Source organism: Ovis canadensis, chromosome 6, assembly GCF_042477335.2.
Source record: "Ovis canadensis isolate MfBH-ARS-UI-01 breed Bighorn chromosome 6, ARS-UI_OviCan_v2, whole genome shotgun sequence".
NCBI lineage: Eukaryota > Metazoa > Chordata > Mammalia > Artiodactyla > Bovidae > Ovis > Ovis canadensis.
This window is the reverse complement of record NC_091250.1, coordinates 45623456-45642619: the sequence shown is the minus strand read 5'-3', so window position 1 is coordinate 45642619 and position 19164 is coordinate 45623456. Positions and strand designations below refer to the sequence as shown.

At 37.7% G+C, this 19164-nt stretch overlaps 1 protein-coding gene across 2 annotated transcripts in view; it reads right to left on the bottom strand.

Moving 5' to 3' along the window:
* Positions 1 to 19164, bottom strand: part of UNC5C (unc-5 netrin receptor C) — a 424053-nt gene that overhangs the window by 34476 nt on the left and 370413 nt on the right. Inside the window, exons 8-12 of one of the 2 annotated variants that reach the window (XM_069593659.1) lie at positions 16815 to 16871; positions 14619 to 14810; positions 13599 to 13943; positions 10698 to 10785; positions 120 to 288 (exon numbers count right to left, since the gene is read on the bottom strand). In XM_069593659.1, the coding sequence (XP_069449760.1) occupies positions 120 to 288; positions 10698 to 10785; positions 13599 to 13943; positions 14619 to 14810; positions 16815 to 16871 (851 nt within the window). The remainder of the gene's footprint in view (positions 1 to 119; positions 289 to 10697; positions 10786 to 13598; positions 13944 to 14618; positions 14811 to 16814; positions 16872 to 19164) is intronic. The other variant, XM_069593660.1, reaches the window with a different exon arrangement.

Sequence of the window (19164 nt, the reverse complement as noted above, 5' to 3'; positions counted from 1 at the left end):
TCTCTCATTTTGAGTATAAGCTAAAATTCCACCCATGTTTTGCTTTAAAAATAAAAGCCTTCCCATGATCGCCTGTGCTTATCCGCATGAACTGCACCTTTACCCCCCCAGAGGCTCACCTCCCACTGTCCCTGCGCTGCCTGGTTCTTGAGCTGTATCTTCCAGTCCTCGGTGCTGGGATCTGCACAGTGATGCATAGTGAGGATGACGGGGCGGGTCAGCAGGGCTCCTGGAGGCCCACAGCTCACCACAGGGGTCAAGAGAGTCTGAGAGTCCTCCATGGGCGGCCTGGGAGGGGAGCAGAGATCGCATGGTGACAGTTCTCTAGTATTTAGGTACTATGTACTCACTGAGATTTCAGATCTCCAGTTGCACAAATAGTTTCCTCTTGGAGGTTTTAGTATTGGAGGGTGGATGGTGGGTTGAGGCAGAATTAAGTAGGAAGACATGCATTTCATACCAAGACTTTGATCTTGTAAGACTTGAGGTCTTTCTGATAATAGTGACTCTGCCTGCATCTCTTTGATCCTTTCCTTCAGACACAGGTCTGCCTTTGGTAATTTCCTCTAAATTCATGTACAGATACTTTCAGGATGGAATGAGATGGAACAGAGTCCTTATGAAGTTACATAAGCATTTTTTTTTCTGATAATCCCTGCCAGTGGTTTCATAGAGTTTTAGATACTTTTGTGTTTTTATGACCTAATTTGAAAAACACTTCAAAAAAATCACTTTAGAATAAGGATACCCTAGAGCTAAACTTCCCCCAAATGACTTTCAGAAATAATTCAGGCTAGTATACCAGATTCATTTTTTAAAATATGACCAAGCAATAACAAAGAACTGTATTTCTATAGCAATTTAAATGGATTTTCTCTACATGCATACTTCATACATGGTGGCTCAGTGGTATAGAATCTGCCTGTGATGCAGAAGACCTGGGTTCGATCCCTGGGTCAGGAAGATCCCCTGGAGAAGGAAATGGCAACCCACTCCAGAATTCTTTCCTGGATAATCCCATAGACAAAGAAGCCTGGCAGACTACAGTCCATGGGATTGCAAAGAGAAGGACACAACTGAGCCACTGAACAACAACAATAATTCATACTCTGAGAATTTGGGTGGAAATGAACTTCAAAGATCCAAATTCTTTATTTTAATTCTATGTTTCTTTTTTTCTTTTTAAATTGCCTTATTCTTTCCCTAATAAGACTGCAATTAACAGGTAGTGAATAAATTAACTCAAGCTGTCAGTTGGTATGTGAGGACAGAGGTCCAAGGTGTTGAGTGGACTGCCCAAGCCTCACAACTAACAAGGGCTCGTGCTAAAACCAATGCCTTTGCTAAAACGACACTCAAAACTATGCTGTCAGAATAGCTTGACTTAAGAAATCCTGGGCTCATAGAATTTTAGAGGAGTAAGGACCCTCAGGGTCAACAAGCACAGAGCTTCTCTAACAGCATGGTGACATTTGGTTGGTAGTGAGGGGTCACCTCACCTATTCTCAACTCAAATTTACAAAAAATTCTTACTTGGAGTGAATACAATGTGCCTTCCTGACACATCTCTCCACATATTCTTGACCTGCTTTCTCTCCACTTTGACATTAAAGAGCCTCTCAAGCATTTAGAGATTTTTATGTCTCTAAAAATCTTTTTCCAGACCAAACTTCCTCGATTTTTGCAACTTCAGCTAGAAAAGCATGGTCTCCATGTCTCTCTCCATAATTCCATCTTTCTTTTCAGAGAGATGTCTTTTAGCTTCATTGTCTTCACTAGAGCGAGGCATCGTGAATTGAATGGAAGACCGTCTCTCCTTGGTGTCCACACAAGAGTGGTTCCAAGGACTCCCCTGCAGACACCAAAATCCCTGGATGTTCAAGTTCCTTACATAAAAGGGCACAGTATTATATTAAATGGCATATAACCATTATATAGAAATTATATAACTACTACAAAATTTCTTTAACCATTTATAACCAAAATTATATAACAATTACATAAAATGATATATAACCTATGCACACCCTCTCACATACTTTAAATCATCTCTAGATTGTTTATCATACCTAATACAATGTAAATATTATGTCAATAGTTACCAGTGTACTGAAAATTCAAGTTTTGCTTTTTGGAACTTCCTGGAAAAAATGTTTTTTTTTCCCCCCCAAATATTATTGATCCAAAGTTGGCTGAATCTGTAGATACAGAACTCATGGATAGAGGGCTGACTGTACTTAAATGTACAGTATAGCATACTGCTTTCTTTGTTTTGGAATGACAGTGGAGCCTGCTGGGCTATAGTCTATGGGGTCGCAAGAGTCAGACATGACTTGGAGACAAACTACCATCACCATGTAGCTATATTAATGCCTCACAAAATTGTTGCTTTAGATTATTCTCAATCAATTATTTATAAATATTATTTAGCAGACTTGAGTTAGATGGGAAGAGAGAGATAATATGGTTAAGCATGTCCTTTATAAAAGGAGGCAATGACACCCTAAGAAGGTTAAGTAATTTGTTAAAGCTGACCACTCTGTGTACTCTTAACATGAAAGGCTCTTAGGCTGTCTGTGGTTATAGCAATGGCTTCTGAACCTATACAGAGAAATTTATATTTAGCCATCTAATTTTACTTTAATTGTTTTAGGAAATTTTTCAGGTCATCTATTTCTTAATGCTGTTTTTCCTCCATATATTGGCTACCTCTTCTCGTCTTTTATCTTCCATAAATTTGATATAACTGCCATTTATGTTCTCATTCCAGTCATTGATAACATTGTAATATAAAAACAGGGCAAAGACAGAGACCTTTTCAAGGACACTACTTGAAACCTCTCTCTAGTCTGACATCAATACTTTGAGTTACTTAGTTCAGTCAAATATAAACCCATTAAAAATGTACACTGTCCAGTTCATATCTATTTCATTCACATGGATATTACAAGGGTCATATCAAATTTCTTTACAAATTGCATCAGCCACTTGAACTGGAATTTCCTCTAGTCTTCATCTATGGTTAATATATTCAATACTATGTAACCTAGAAGTTAGCTTTTATCTGTGGCCTACCCTCACTTAACACTCAGTGAATGATAGTAGCCACTATTATTTCTTTTTAATGCTGTTGGAAGACTACTCTCCCTGAGTCTCTCATTTTCTGCATGGTCCCAGTTGCCTTTTCAAGACAACTGTGTAGCAATCACCTTTGACGATACAGTGCTTACCTTTGAAGCAAACGGTAGACATGTCCACTTCCCATTATAAAACACTCGGGCTCCCTAAACACAATGGTTTATTCCTGGAATGGAGCCACTGAATGTATAGATGTCGTCTGTCTTTACATCACCCTTTCAGAACTGAGGCTTGGGAAACTGGCGCAAAAATGGTAACACTGGATAGTGCTATTGCTGTGAGCACTTTGTCTGACTCAGGAGTCTTGTCTCATTTATTAGCATCTACAAAACTGTGGCAGCCACCTTGATGGGTCACAAGTAAGGTCAAATTTTAGACATTCCTAAGTTCTTAGTGATTATTATCATCAGGTCTAAGAACTCAGTTAAAACTTAACATATTTCCCCTTAACAAAACTTGGCTATTTGTGCTTCCGATTTTAAAATTTCACTAAAATCTCTCAACCTATGGCTTTCCTTTCCTCCTATTTAGAAAAAAAAAAAATAGTTAAAAGTTATCTCTTTTTAGCCTTTTAATATCATCTCCACTCTCACTGAATAACAATAAAGTTTGATTAAATCTAAAGTTATCAGAGGACCTGGAAATATACTTATATTTGGAATTACAAGATAGGTGGCAGCTTGAGAACTCATTACTGTCCCCTTTAGTTTTCATTTCCTCTGAACCCACTCTGTCCTCCTTTGTTCCAGTCTGAAATTCATTCTCTTAGGATGTGAGTGACGTCTTGCTTTCACTGTGCCATAGTTGATATTAAACTTATCTTCCCTAAGCAGTAATCACATTGTTATTTAATTCTACTTTTCTTACTGGTGGGGGGGGGGGGAGTCATGGCTGCATTTTCCTGAGCACTATGCTTACCTTTAGTTACAAGTATACCTTGAGAATGCACATTAAACTTTTAAGGAAGGAGACTAAAGTGAAATCCATTTCAAGTGGTCCCTGCAGTAGAGTTGGGGATTGGAAACAGCTGTCTCTCAGTCTGCTGTTAGCAGCCGGTGCTTGAGGAGGAGGTGGAGGCGGAGGAGGGGTTCTTATCGCTGAGTTGGAACAGAAGGGAGACCACTGCCTGCTGGGCTGGGGCGCTGTCAGACCTGCAGTCCCCTGGCATGCAATATTGATGGGCACCATTCTTGGAGGAGGGATAGCAAGGGAAGGAAGGGGCAGTAGGTGTCAAAAGAATTTATTAACCCAGTGAGATGCAAGAATGTAATGAATAGGGAAGTGGTGATGTGGAATTCATAACCGGGAATGAAAAACAAAGAAGAAATAATGATAAGAATCTTTGGGGGTTTTCAAGATGAAAGAAATAGCACTGAAATTGGAAACACTTCCAAGCATACATGGAGGAAGCCACTTAGGAAAGGTTAAGATTTAACTGTGTGAAACCAAAGGTCATAGCATTTAAATCCACATTCCCTTTATTTACATAAAGGGAGGATATTAAAATACATAAAATGGTAGAAAATAAATTTTTAAAAATCTGTTTTATGTTTTTGCAGAGAAGGGCTTTATTATGTCTCATGTGTTATCTACGATGTTTAAGCACACTTTCTATAAATATTAATTCCAGATGATATGGAAATGAACGTAAAGCAAAAATTAGCTACAGAAATAGCAATTAAGTAGAAATCCAGTTATTAACAATGATTAAATTTTAAAAACTTTTCAGAGTCCAACAAGGATCATTTATCATGATAAATGTTGGATGGGTTCTGAGCACCCTAGGACAAAGCCCTCAGATGGGAATTTTAGTTTCCTGTCAGGTTTTCTTATCCTTTGCTTGCTATTATCAGTGAGGAGAACTTATTTCTACACAGAAGAGCACAATTTACAAAACTCTTATAAAAGCTATTGCATTGGCTGACCAAGGTAAGGCTGTAAGGTAGGCAGGATAAGTATTCATAGTACTTTTTCTTTCGCCCAAAGAGGAAACTGAAATCTAAAGAAATTAACACATTTGCCTAAAGCCACAAAGCTAGTCATAGGCAAAACTGGGATCTGAACACAAATCATTGGTTTTCTTTCCCATCAGTGGTGTGTTCTGAGTTGCTTATCCAGATTTAGGACCTTGAGAAATTTCTATGAACTGCTTGCTAGAGCAAGCTGAAAATTGCTTCTTAAAAAAAAAAAAAAATCTTCCTCCCACCTACCTCTGTGTGGAGACGAGACGCCTTCTATGAACACACATCTTTTGTCAGGTCCCTCTGGATGACAGTTCCACCTTAGGCTCAGCTGCCTTTTAAAGCACACGGTTTCATGTATAGCTAACAACTTGAAATATTTGCACTTTAGGTATCTGACAAGGAATATCTAACTCACTTGCTATCAAAAGATCAATTGAGCAAAAGAAAATATTTATGGAAGCCACTCTGAAGGGCGTGCCCTCATTTCCCTAGATAGGCCAAAATCTGTCCCTGGATTAAGCCTGAACAGCTAAGTATTGTGCCCTAGATTGAACTGTTGAATCCTTGAGGAATTATTTTATTGAATTTATAATTGGGTTTTATACTATCTACTCGCATTGAGGGATACCAACAGAAGTAGCCCTGTGAAGCTTATCGCTATTGTTATATTTTAAAAATGTTGCTTGCTGTATGAAAAAAAAAATGTTTTCTTTATGAGGAACCAAAGGAGAAGTAACTGAGCTTCTTCCAGGCATCTTTTTTCCTCCTGGACACATGGATCTTATAACTTACCATGTTTCCCTCTTGAAAGCTTTGAAACAATAAGTTCATGACCTATTAACAAGAAATATGCTGGGAATTACATCAAATATTTTATATTCTAACTGCCCATCTGACTTTAATCTTTTCTATTTTTATTTTTTCCTTTTTGTTTTTTTATCCACTTATTAAAAAAATTTTTCCTTCCATTGAAAGATTGTTTGCATAAATCACCTTGAATCATTTCTTTAGAAGCAGGACTTCAATAAATAAACACTGTGAAGAACAGTCAGTGAATAAGATTTAAATATACCTGGATTCTACCCCCTGCCCACTCTACCTTCAGTCTCTTTAGAGCTGTTCCTTCAAACAAGAAATTTAGGACTACCTAAAAGAGAGTATCACTGAGTTTCACTGAGAAATAATAATGTCAAGTACTATTTTACAAAGTTCCAAACACCACATTAAAATAAATGAAAACGGTCTGCAATAGGATTACAAACATAATACATTTTGGCCCACTATCCTAACGTATTACTTTATTATTTATATTCAGTAAATATAAGGATAGTTTTAAGTGTCCCATCACTAACATGCTAAACTTCTGACTGGGATTTCATCCTTAAAAAAAAAAAAAATCCTAAACGCCACAATGTCCTACAGTGGACAGATCTGACAAATCCAATACCTTCTTGAATTGTCATTCTCTCTCTTTACACTTCCATTTTAGTAATACCTCTGTCAATCACAATTACTAAATTGACAGTAATACCACTGACAATTTAGTAATACGTCCTTTTGAAACTCTTTTTACCTTTGATTTTTTCCTGTTATAATTACAGTCATTCATTCTTTCATTAAAAATATTCATTGATGAACAACTATATAGTAAGCTTCTTGCTAGATGCCAACTCTTGCTTATGTGCCTTATCCTTATCCTGCCTTATCCATTTAGTTTTGCTCCTTCTACCCAAACCTTAAATAAGAATATTTCCAGGATTTCACTGGTAGTCCAGGGTTAAGAATGCACATTGCAATGAAAGGGACTCTGGTTGGGGAACTAAGATCCCACATGCCTCGGAACCACAACTACTGAGCCCTAGCACTCTGAAGCCTGCACCACAACCAAGAGTCTGTCTGTAGACCACAGTGAAAGATCCTGCATGCCACCAACGAAGACCTGACATAGCCAAATAAATAAATATTAAAATGAATACTTCCCAAAGTTCTTTCCGCAGTTCTCTTTTTTCTGCCTCTGCACTTTTCCCCTGAAGAATCCATTCTGGCGACTGCCCACGTGCATCTCCAGCAAGAGCTGCAAGTCCCCTCTTACACAAACCACATGCAGAGAAATCTGAATTCGTCTTTTCTCTCCTTGAACCAGTTGCTGCTTTCGACCACCTCTCGTTGCTCTCACAATTTTCTCAGTGCCCGGGGCTTGAACCCTAAATATATTCTTTGTGTTCTGCAACTTTTGCCACACTTTTCAACCAGCTGTGAAACTTGTCCTGAAATACACTTTTCTTTCCATTTTCCAGACTCAGGCCTGACTGCTTCTCTAGTTCCCCTCTCCCACATACTTTGATCACTGCCATGGGTCAACTAGGGCCCCAGCCTTTGGAGTAGTCTTTCTGTTCCCCCTACTAGTTCATCCTGCACACGGTTACTGTCAATCTTTTAAAACACTGATATTCATGTAGCACTTGGTGCTTAAAGATCTCCCATGGTTCCCCACCATTTACCAAAAAAAATTTCTATTTACCTTTATTCTTGGAATGTCAAAATTGATTTTTTTTGGCCTTTTGAGAAAACTCCTAGGCAAGTACACAATATGAAGAAAGCGAAAATTAATGTTCATATCTTCAGATTGTGTTTCAAGAGGTGGGAGGGGGGTTCATGTTTGGGAATGCATGTAAGAATTAAAGATTTTAAAATTTAAAAAATAAAAAACTAAAAATTAAAAAAAAAAAAAAAAAAAAAAAAGAAATGACAAAAGGCAAAATTTCAGTCTGAGTCAGACTCATTTTTTAAACTGCTACTGGAAGCAAAGTAAAAAGGTCCATGTTGATGCCGTTAATTGTGGGAAGTGTATCCACGGGGCAGGGCAGGAAAAGGCTTTGCAATCTCTGCAGGGGTGTGTCCCGTAGGAGAAGAGAAATCATGAGCGCAGCCTTGCAGCTCAGATCCCTTTTGGTTGCAGAGAGCCTGTCCTGTGTCTGCAGCTCATTTAGCCTGCTCATCTGCCATCCCCTGCTTTTTCTTAGTGCATATTCCGTAATGATAAGGCCCCTCTTGTCACATTCACTTGCCACATGCAATTAAGTTCACACCTCCCTGTACACAGTTCACATCACCAGATGACCCACTGGAAGGTATCCAGCTGGAAAAACACCCAGTGTTGGATTCAATAAAGGCAATCAAAGAGAGGAAAGATGGAGCAAAGTAATCAGAAATTTCCTACACATGCCTTTAAGTCACATTCATGTCTTCTCTTGTCTCACAGCATTTCCTCTGAAAGAAGTTCTAAGATCATGTGAGCAATAAACAGACACTGTGTCCCCAAAGTCACTGTAGCAAGAGAGCAGAGGCTCTGTTTGTGCACTGGATGCTAAGGAGTGGGGATGGCATGTCAGCAGAACAGCTTCGTGAGGAGATAACCTGGGTATGAATTCTGCTGTCCCTCAGTTGTTAACTGTGAAACCCTGGCTATGAACCCTAGTTTTATCTCTAAATATGGAGCTCATCATAACTCACAGAAGAATAGTGAGAAATAAATGAAGTGAGGAATACATGAAATTAAAAGTATGCTGACTCTATGGTAGCTATATTTTATATTATTACTATACACTAAAACAACATTCTGGTCATTGTGACTTCACAAGAAAATCACATCTAGTTCACAACAAAAATGAGTGGAGAAGACTGTCTCCTTTATTTGAGAGAGCTGTCTTCTTGTGTTTGTTCCCTGCTGCATGGTCTCTGGTGTACATTTTCATTTGAGATCCTGAGGATCCTCTAGCTTCACTTTTATAAACAGAACTTCATTGAGGCACACCAAATTTAATAGAGCAATTCCCGCTGCACCCAACTTCAAGTGGTAGGCATAGTAAGAGGTGATTTACAGTTTCCTTTTCTTTAAAGTCAAAGGCAGAAGAACCTAAAGCAGAATTGTCTAGCTTTGTCAATCTCCTGCTTTCTTCCTCCTTCATCCAGAGTGTACAATTATCCTGGTCAGGGTGCTAACTAAATTGCAGGAAGAAAAATCATACAAGGCACCTGAGTGCCCATGTCTTTCAGCTTCAGCACACCCTGCGGCAGCCTCTTAAGGTTTGATCTTCAGCCATAGATTATGGTGATCACATGGAAAATAACAGACCACAAACACTTTCTCAGAATAAAGCACAAGCCAATACTCATCTCTGTTTAAACCAAACATCCATGTTGGTGAAAGGCCTTCAGGGATGGATATACTTAAGTGTTAACCTTGATTCTGGACAAAAGAAAGAAAAAAACTAAAATATAAAGGGATCTCAGTTTGCTAATCTTCATTTCTCCTGCTGCGAAAGCAGGGCACTCTGAGGGACTGTGAATATTACTTTACATTGGGAATGGAAAAATGAATATTTGATGTGCACAAATACAAGACTTTTAGTGATTTTCTGTTGCTCAAATTGAAGGCACATGAATAATGACCATGGATTTTTATTATTTTCTTGGACAGGCTCATGTTTGTGTAGGTGAAAGTATATCACCTGAGGAAAACATTGTTCTGGGCCCTACAGGTTATAAATACCAAATCTTTACCCAAGAGCATAATAACAGAGCTTTTTGGCTACTGAAGACAACGACTAGAGAGAGAGGCTTTTCTGAGGATGACAGAAAGGAAGAGAAAAGATAGATATCTTATGATGACATGACTTAGCAACTGAACAACAACGAATGATAAGCTAGCTCTACATTTGGCATTCGCACTTTGCATCTAGAGCTCAGGGCAGTTGAGCCAATGCCTTTCCCCCTTGGAAAAACAGTGATAATTACATGTAAGGATTGTCATTTCAACAACATCTCTTATTTTAAGATCTCGGTGCACTTCAGAAGCATTCATCAGTCAGGCCTCTAGAGTGCTATTTAACACATGCATTTTATGTGAGAACGAATCAAGAATGACCAGATACAATTTGTTAGAGGCCAAACTGAAAATTGAATTTAGGACTTTGAAACTCCTTATTTTTACTCAAAATAACTTCATCTTTATGATGATGACATATTCAAAACACTCTTAGATTCAACCTAGTTTTAATCAACCCTAGATCCATTTAGCAAAGCCCAAGCATAGATTTTATAGGTGCTAAATATAAGAAGCAGGTCAATAACACTTAAACACTAGAAAAGTCCCCCAAAGAAGAAGAAAATGCTAGGCTGAAGTTGGGATGGCAGGTCAAGGATTAAGGGGTTGTCCAATTCTAAGTGACCTTTAAACCTAAAATGGCTACAGACTATATTCCTGAGCCAGGCCACATGAAGCTAATTTCTCTTTGTATCTCTTGCACAATTTACAGATCACACTTTCAGCCATCTTTTCAGCTAACATGGCCACTTGTCCACTTGGGGGAAAGATCTATGGCCTTCTGCCCATATTCAAGATGTGCAAAAGTGTCTGGAGCTCCAAAGAGAAAGAGAAGTAAAAACTGACCTTTTATGGGTCTAGTTGAAAAGGAAATGCCAGAAGCAGGGCCATCAAGACAAACGTTATGTTGGGTTTACTCTGTCTAATATACAGTTCTCCTCCAAGTCAGACATTGATAAAGTCAAGTGCACCAGAAAAAGCATATTTACCTCATATTTTCTTTCCTGTGTACAGTCACATACATTTCGTAGACTCTCCCTTGGGGAATGGCCCCAGCAGGAATCAGCAAACTTACTCCTGAATAGCAAAAGAAAAAGCAGTCACATAAGACCTATGAATCAAAAGGAAATGTCACAGAATTCCTTTGAAGGAAGTGGAAAGGAATGAGGAGATTTTGTGGCCACATCGCCATAAGCGTGCTGCTTTTTCTCTACAGACATGTAAATATTCATAGCCACCCGGCTTTCCTCCCTTATTGGCCTTATTTGTTACCACAGTTCCCTCTGAACTGTTATGGAATCACTTATAGGAATGATGTCATATTTTAAAAAAAACTCTTGCTTTATTTAAGGAATAGACAGATGGTTCCACTGGTGTTTTCCTTGTAAAATGAGGGGAAAACCAACAACTGCTCTTAAAATTTCAAACAGCTGTAATGATGCATCGTTTCTAATTAAAAAAAAAAAAGTCCCCACAAGACTCAAAGTCAGGGAAATGCTAACCTCAACAATATCAAAAAACATTTATTTCTGAAGTATCTGGTTAGCATCACTGTTTTTCTGCAACAAATAATTGGTGAAGAACTTCTTTCATCATAGGTAACTCTAGAAAGTGAACAGCAACTGAACAATTGCTAGCTTTAGTCACAGCAGGTCAAGGAGGTTTTTACTTAGTTGTTAATTGGTGCATTTTGTAGGACTGGTGGGTTGAGCTCTGTTCTAAGTCAATTGTGCTGACAGTAATGGTTTGTAACTTTTGTTTGCAGCAAAATTACCTGGAGGTTTTGCTAAAGCACATTATGGGATCCTGCCCTCAGAGTTTCTGATTCAGAAGGTCTGCAGAAACTGTAGTTCCAACAAGTCTCAAGGTGACGCCAAAGCTGGTAGTCAGTGGACCACACTGTGGAAGCCACGGGCTTGCACCGCTGCAGCATTATCACAGACAGTAGTTCAAAGTGGGCAGCAACTTGAAGATACTTGGTTCCACAGTTCTATTCTAATAAATGCAATTAATTTCAACTCTATAAAAATTTTAATGGAACCTGACTGTGAGTAGAGTTCTTGATGGGTTGTGAACGCCAAGAAGTAAAAGACAGTGTTCTTGTCTTTGAGGAGCTTATTTAATTAGCAAGGAAATGGAATATGCCATATGAATACAGGACCATAAGGAAATTGCTTGGCCGTATTGGCAAGTCTCAAGAGTAAAGGACAGAGTTAAAGAGGAATAGTTATTCAAAGCCCTTTGTATAGCTGGTTGCAACTGCTGAGGCATGACCTTCTTGAGAAGTAATGTGCGCCTTGTAGTGCTGCAGAAGTAGAATGTCATGCTCACGTCAGGTATGAGGATGGTTTGGTGAGCCACACAATGGAAGGAGGAAGACCACACATGAGGCACTCAAGCCTCGGTATTTTTATTTTTTCCAATGGGAACAATCAAATGTACCTTTATTTTGTTAAGGGGATAAGACAGAATTATGGATGCAGTGTAACAAGAATAAGGCCTGAGATATATTAGATTACTGTTAAATAAAATAATGCATGTAGATCACCATTGCCCAGTACGTATTTAAACATGCTGGCTCTCTCCTTTCTACTTAAGAAGCCTTTAAAATAATTCATATGTGGAAAAAGTGACAAGTGTAGAAATGGAAAGGAGAGGTATAATCCACTGGCTGTCATGAAAAAAAAAACTGTCTTGGAAATAATTTCCTTGTTTAAACAAGGAAAGAACAGTAGAGTATATTCTGATCTATTCATTTATAGACTATTAAAATATATTTAAAATCATGATTTTAAAAAGCATGCAATTGCATGAGAATGAGAAAGACTGGAATCAAAGCACTTTATGTAATGTGTGATCTCAGCTCTGTAAAATGTATTTTAGAAAAGTAAAAATGATATTCCATTAAATATTTCAATTTATTAAAATACATTTTTAAAAGGCATGGGGTGAAAAATTGCTAAGGTGTTGAAATGGGGGACTGAATGAGAGGAAGAATCAAAGGCAAGTTCAACTGGTTCTCTATATTACTTGGCTCTATGGCTGTTTACACATTACATTCTCTTCTTCTGTATGTATAGATCTTAGTTTAATCAAACTGTTTTTTTTCTGTATTTATAGACTACTCTATCTGGTCCAAAAGAGTGCCTGGACATGCACAGGGGAGTCCATTAACCCTCTCATAACTGATGGTTCCATATTGATTAACAAATACCAAACTTTAAGCAAACATTATGAGCCACTACCTTTAGTTCCCTATTTAAGAGCTTTATGGAGCTTATTCTCTACAAGCAGATAACTAAATGAACTAAAAACTGAATACTACTAAAAGGCACTACTTTAATCCTACCTTAAAAAGACACATGATGAAGCTATGTGGAGTGAACACCTTATAAACACCTTGACCCTGAAGACTGTGTAAAAAAGAATTAAAAGATGAAGGTTTGATGTCTAATATCGTGTCCTCTGATCATCTAACTTTGTATTCTGAAGTACTGCTTCCTGTAGGAAATTGGAACTGAACCAACTGATATGTTTCCTAATTAATTTGTCCTTTTAAAGTGTGATGACAACAGTGAAGGCTTTTGGCTTAATGCTGCCTCTGAAGGGCTATTAAAATGAAGGGCAATGGCAGTCGTAAGTTATGCCTCGGCAGAAAGTTGTGAGTGCAATATTTCTAGAGGAAGTGTTTTCAGAGTTGGCTAGAGGAAGATAAACAGTTTCACTGATCTTGACTGAAGTAATGTTTGCTTTACATTGAAAGTAACAATAGATTTGGATGAGATAGGATGCATTTAACTTTTCAGGCCTAATGAAAACAAATAAAGATCTTGGGACAAGAGTAGGTTTCCCAGATCCACCTCTGCAACATAAATGCCTTGAGGAAGTACCTGCGTTGGGGATGACAAGGTGACCCCCAAGGGAGTTGAAGGTGCCAAACGCAGTGCAGGAAGGGTCCGTCTGCCGTGCTAGACTCTGATTCTTCAGGTTGAGGGCCTCATTCTCCAACAAGGATTGGGTCATCTGAGGGGACAGTTTTGATGCAAACTCAGAGAGGTCATCTTGGGGCGTGACAGCACCTGAGGTATTGTACACTTTGATCTTCAGGTTAGGCAGTGGATCCAGAATTGGAGAGTTGGTCATTGGGATTTTGTCTGAGACATCATGCAAGGCATAAACAGGTCCCCTGTACATGGCCGCGGCTGATGTGAGATCTGGGGGTACTGCCAGGAGATCTGAGTCAGAAAGAGAAAGGACGCCCATTTGCATTCTTCATTCAGACAACTTATATTAGTCAGACTCTCCCTGACACTTTCTGAGCCAACAGCAAAGCAATTCAACAAATATTAGAGATGGACAAACACTAGGGTTCTATTGAAAATGGCAATTAGATAGCTGGAATCTGTTTAATTATTGCCTACAAATAAATAGACAAGTTCATTCTATATTTTGCCTTGAAGATTACTCATTGTTTCTATGGTACCTAGCTAACTCAACAGACTGAATCTGCAGACACTTGTGATCCTCACTAGGTGACTAGGTAGTAGTCATCTATATGGGATTTGGGTTCATCTGTAGACCACTGTATTCAGAGCAATACAAGATAACTTGTTAACAGGAGAAAAAAGGGAACATTAGAAATCTATCAACCAATCTTTGTACTCTTCTCAAATAAAACTTTAAAAGTATGACAGAGAAACCTGTTACAAAAGGGAAAAAAGAGATCTGTGCACCTTGTCAACTCTAATGAGTTATATGAAGGAAATTAACATAGTAATCAACAAAATAGATGAAAATCTTTGTCTCCATGGAGCTTATATTTCAGCTAACGTAGTTTCACTGATTTTGAAGACATATAGGGAGGCTGCAGGCATGCTTAAATCTACATATGAAATGCAATGTCAACTGACCTTGTCTTGCTGCCTTGATGTTCACAGGCTGAAAGCCTCCATTGAGTGCAGAAGAGTCAATAATATCAGACTCAAAGTCACGATGATTCTTCCTATACACAAAGAGGGCCACAACTACAGAAATGGCCAGGCAAACTATCACAGCTATCACAATGCCGACATACAGAGCAACATCATCTGAATCAGGAGCAGCTAAAGGGGAAAAAGGAAACATGGAATTTGGTGGTTAGAGAAAATTCTCACAGTACATATACATATTGCTATAATTTTTTTCAGACAGTTATTGCCTTTTTTATAGGTTAATTTCAAATCTATTTCAAAAGCTATTTAAAACAACTGTGGCCTTTCAATGGAAAATTATCTTGCATTTTTTTTTCCTTTCTCACTCTGCATCTATTCACTCACTAATCTATCTTAAATTGGGCAACATAACAGACCATTTACTATAAGGCATAAAAGGAAACTGGAGCTAAAACCATCCCAACCCATAGGAAAAAGAAAAAAACCCAAAACTTTATTACTAGTTTCAGGTGGAGAAGTTTGGAAGGCAGCTTTAAATTCACTGATAGTTCTTTAAAAACAAACATAAACACTGTTAGAAACATTTGGCATTTACTGAATCTGTATATTTATTGCACCAGAATATTTTTCTAAGTATCATTCCCAGTCACAAAATTACTTACCACAGCACTCTTCTCACTTTGCCCTAAATCAGTGAAGGGGTGGGTGGGAACGATGGAAGGCAAGGCAAGGCAAACATTGGGAGCAAACATGCTGGGTTTGAAAGGTATACTTTCAGAAGACCCAGGTCTGGGGAGCAGAGGTTAATACTGATAACTCCAGGCTTTTGCTACAGATTCAGTATTACCTCTGAGAACACTGAGCTTCTCATGGGTTCTTCTCAGAGATTTACATGTGAGCCACTCATTACTGGAATAAAATATAGCTCTATGCTGTACTGAGTAAGATAAAGGCCTGGTTCAGTGATCAGAAAGGTCAGACTACGCCCAAAAGGCAATTAGGCATTTGATTAACATGGTGTGAGGTCAGCTGGGAGGTCTGTCTCTGGGTAGAGCAAGAAGAAAATTCCTATAAATGTTGTATGTTGCCTTAGTGGCATAGAACATGCTCTGATCCAATGGCAAATGGTGATAAAAGTTGATAATTCAACCAACAAAAAGTAAAGCTTTCCTGAATCCTTCAGACATCTTTAAGTCTTGATTATTTTTAGTTTTCTGTGACTCACAAAAATGACCAGCAAGATTAACCAAAACTGTCTGCTCAGTGTGAAAGGTGATTAAACTGGTGCTTCAGATGGTCAAGAAAAATGTTTTTATGTTCAACTTTATACAAGGGCATTTTTATTTTGCAGGAAGAGAATTTTAAGGTTTGCAGGTCTCCTGGCCTCCTAAAGTCAAGGAACTACTCCTCTTTCCTAAGACTCACAGTCACATGGTTTATTATATGGTGAAACAACTTGTCTCACGCCATGTATCTGTAACACACTGATAGTAAAATAGCATTCCCTATGGGAAATCGGTCCATTTCTTTCAGGATTTTGTTTAAATGTACTATATGTGAAAGAATTTGTATTCTTTTTAAATAATTGTCTTTATCAAAGTTTCTAGACTCTCTGCTCAAGCATCAATCAAGTTGATATTGGCCGATATATTTTCAGGAAATGAGTGATGTACCAAACCCTCATGGCACTGTGAGCAGTGCTTTCAGAGTGCTGATTTCATTTTGCTGTTGGGTTCCATGTGAGGCCCTATAGCAGTGGTCTGAATTCTGGTCAGAATTCTGTATCTAAAACCTTAATGTTTTGCTTTACCAGGCTGTAATTACTTATTCAACATTCATGATCTCTAACTCAATGGATCTGCATTTTCTCAACTCTTTCCTTTGTAGCATTCGAAACTTGCCCTTTATTTAGATCCACATATTTCATGATATGTTTTGTCAGCTACTGGGACTTAAGCTTTGAATGTTAGACTGATAGATTTTAAAGCTGGCAGAGACTTGAAATGACCCTTTCTTCTTTTCAGCAGTGAAAATCTAATTTGTTTTTCATGTTGGAATATATTAGGCGCCGATTTCCTGTATGCACATCTGTGATCCAAGGAAAGGTAAACTTGAACTGGGGGCAATAACATTAAATGATTATTCAGCAACATAAAAACCAAACATCAAACTTACAAGAAAATCCATATTCATTCTGGGTTCTCTGCTCAGTTGAAATAGGATAAATGAAACCTTGAAAAAGAAACAAAAAATGAAACAAAAATGGGAACAAAATCAAATTAATGAGGGAAACAAAATGAGAAGCATGAAAAATGGTTTAATTAAAATAAAAGGAGAAGAAACCTGGGTCCTTTAAAATTCTGGTTCAGTACAGAACTATGATTTTGCATCTCCTGTCTGCTCTGGAGCCTCACTAAGAATTAATAAGGAGGCAGATTGAATTTCAGAGCAAAAACTGGTCTCGAGTCACTAACTTTGGAGTGCTTAAAGTCTTTCTTTTATTGAGCATAAACTCTAATGGATCTAATTTATTTCAGACATCAAGGGTCATTAGCATAAGGAAAATCTTTTTTCCTTATCCCTGCCATATGCCTTAATTCCCAGGACATATTCAGTAAGGCTCTAAACAGTTTTTTTTTTTTCTCTTTTATTTAATCATAACAGCTTGCTCTCAGTCTAATAGAACTAGAGAAGGCCTGTCGTCATTGGTCAAAGGTTAAATACCCATTTACTGAGCTGAGCAGACCAACTCTCTTCCTTCCATCTCAAGTGTACTTTTTGGACTTCCAGTTGTTGGGCCTCCATCTAACAGGAATCCAGTAGGTTTTGCCCAGGGGCTGAGCAGTTTGTCAATGCAATGGAAACTGGATGCTTTTTATTTGAAATCATTAAAAAATCAATAGAGCCTAGAGATTATATGGTTGTTTATTTTAGGGCTTCAGAGGAATAGTATAAATTGGGCAAAATAAAAACCTCATCCCAATAGTGAATGCAGAGATAAACAATAGCAGTTTTCCTTTTTTTTTTCTTTTTAGTGTAATCCAAGGTAGGAAACTGATGATAATGATAATATTGATGATGATAAACAATAGCAATAATGTGAAGTAGAAGATTGTGGGAAAATATTTCTTAAATGGGGAACATGAAACTTTTTGAAATGAAAATCTATGGAAAAGTTTAAAGTGTCACATAACTAACACCCACAGATTCCTAATATTTAATATTCTGCAACATGAATTAATCAAATAATACAGCATCATTTAAATTAATCAAATGAGGATGAATAAGAACCATGTGAATTAAATGTTCCTAGTAATACTCAAGGGCAAAAAAATGTAGAGAAACTGCAAGAATCACAATTAATTGGTTCAAAATTAAAGGTCTGTCTGTAATGCTTTAACACTGAAGGTAACTCTAAATTGTGCCTCATGCAGACCTTCTGTAGTTTGCAGAACACACAGTTCTTATAACCTATTTACTTATTTGGGTAAGTAATTCAGGAGAAACATGCAGTGCTACCTTAATGAAAGAGAGCTTTGCTGTAGCACAGACAGGTTTGCTCTGAATTAATTTTTAATGCTTTATTTTAGAGCAATGATTGCAACCTCCTACTCAGTTTTATAAATATTATATTCCTTATTCCAGTTGTTGGAGTCCATGTATTAGGTTTGATTTTCATCTTTAAACATTCTGTCTGGTAATAACCTTTTTCCATTTGTATTCCGTGAACTCAATAAAAGGACATCTGGGACATATATGAGCACAGGAAAAAAGGTTATTTTTGAAACCCAAAGATTTAAGACAATATAATTTCACAGCTAGTACAGGAGACCAGATAAGTGATGTCACTGTTGTAGGAGATGATTTTAAGCTGGGTGATGTCAAAAGAGTTTTCTTTTTTTGGCAGATGTGAGGGCCAGGAAAGAAGTATAAAATAGGATATTTGGGGATAGTTTGATGTTTACCCTGAAATTTTTGATAAGAATAGTGTGAGCCTACTGGAATAAGCAGAAGAGCTGTATCTTATAAAAAGCCTGTCTCTTTGTGAGCTATAACGTGGTCTGAAAGTTCACCCTGTGAAGCAGGCTTTTACCTATTTCCCAACAGAATCCCTGTTGTTGACAGGTAGATCAAGGAATAATAAAAAGAAAATTGATAATTTCATTTTAGTTTCTACTTTCCCATGTTTAATTAGATCTGGGCCACTCAATATATACTTTTGTGCCTTATGACAATTTACCTCAGACTTACATTTCCAGGCACAGAACCGGAATCCATTAATTCATTCAGTCACCTAACAAATATTCTTGACCCCGGTATATGCTGGGTTCTATTCTAGGCATTGAGGTACAGTGACAAACAAGATGAGAAAAGTCACTGCTTTCATTCTTGTTTAACAGAAAATAAACAAGTAAACAAAACAATCAAGATCATTTCAAATGCTGAAAAGTCCTCTTGGAAAATAAATGCAATGTGACTGGCGATAAAAGAAAGACTAATTGAGGGAATCAGGGAAAAATTTTCT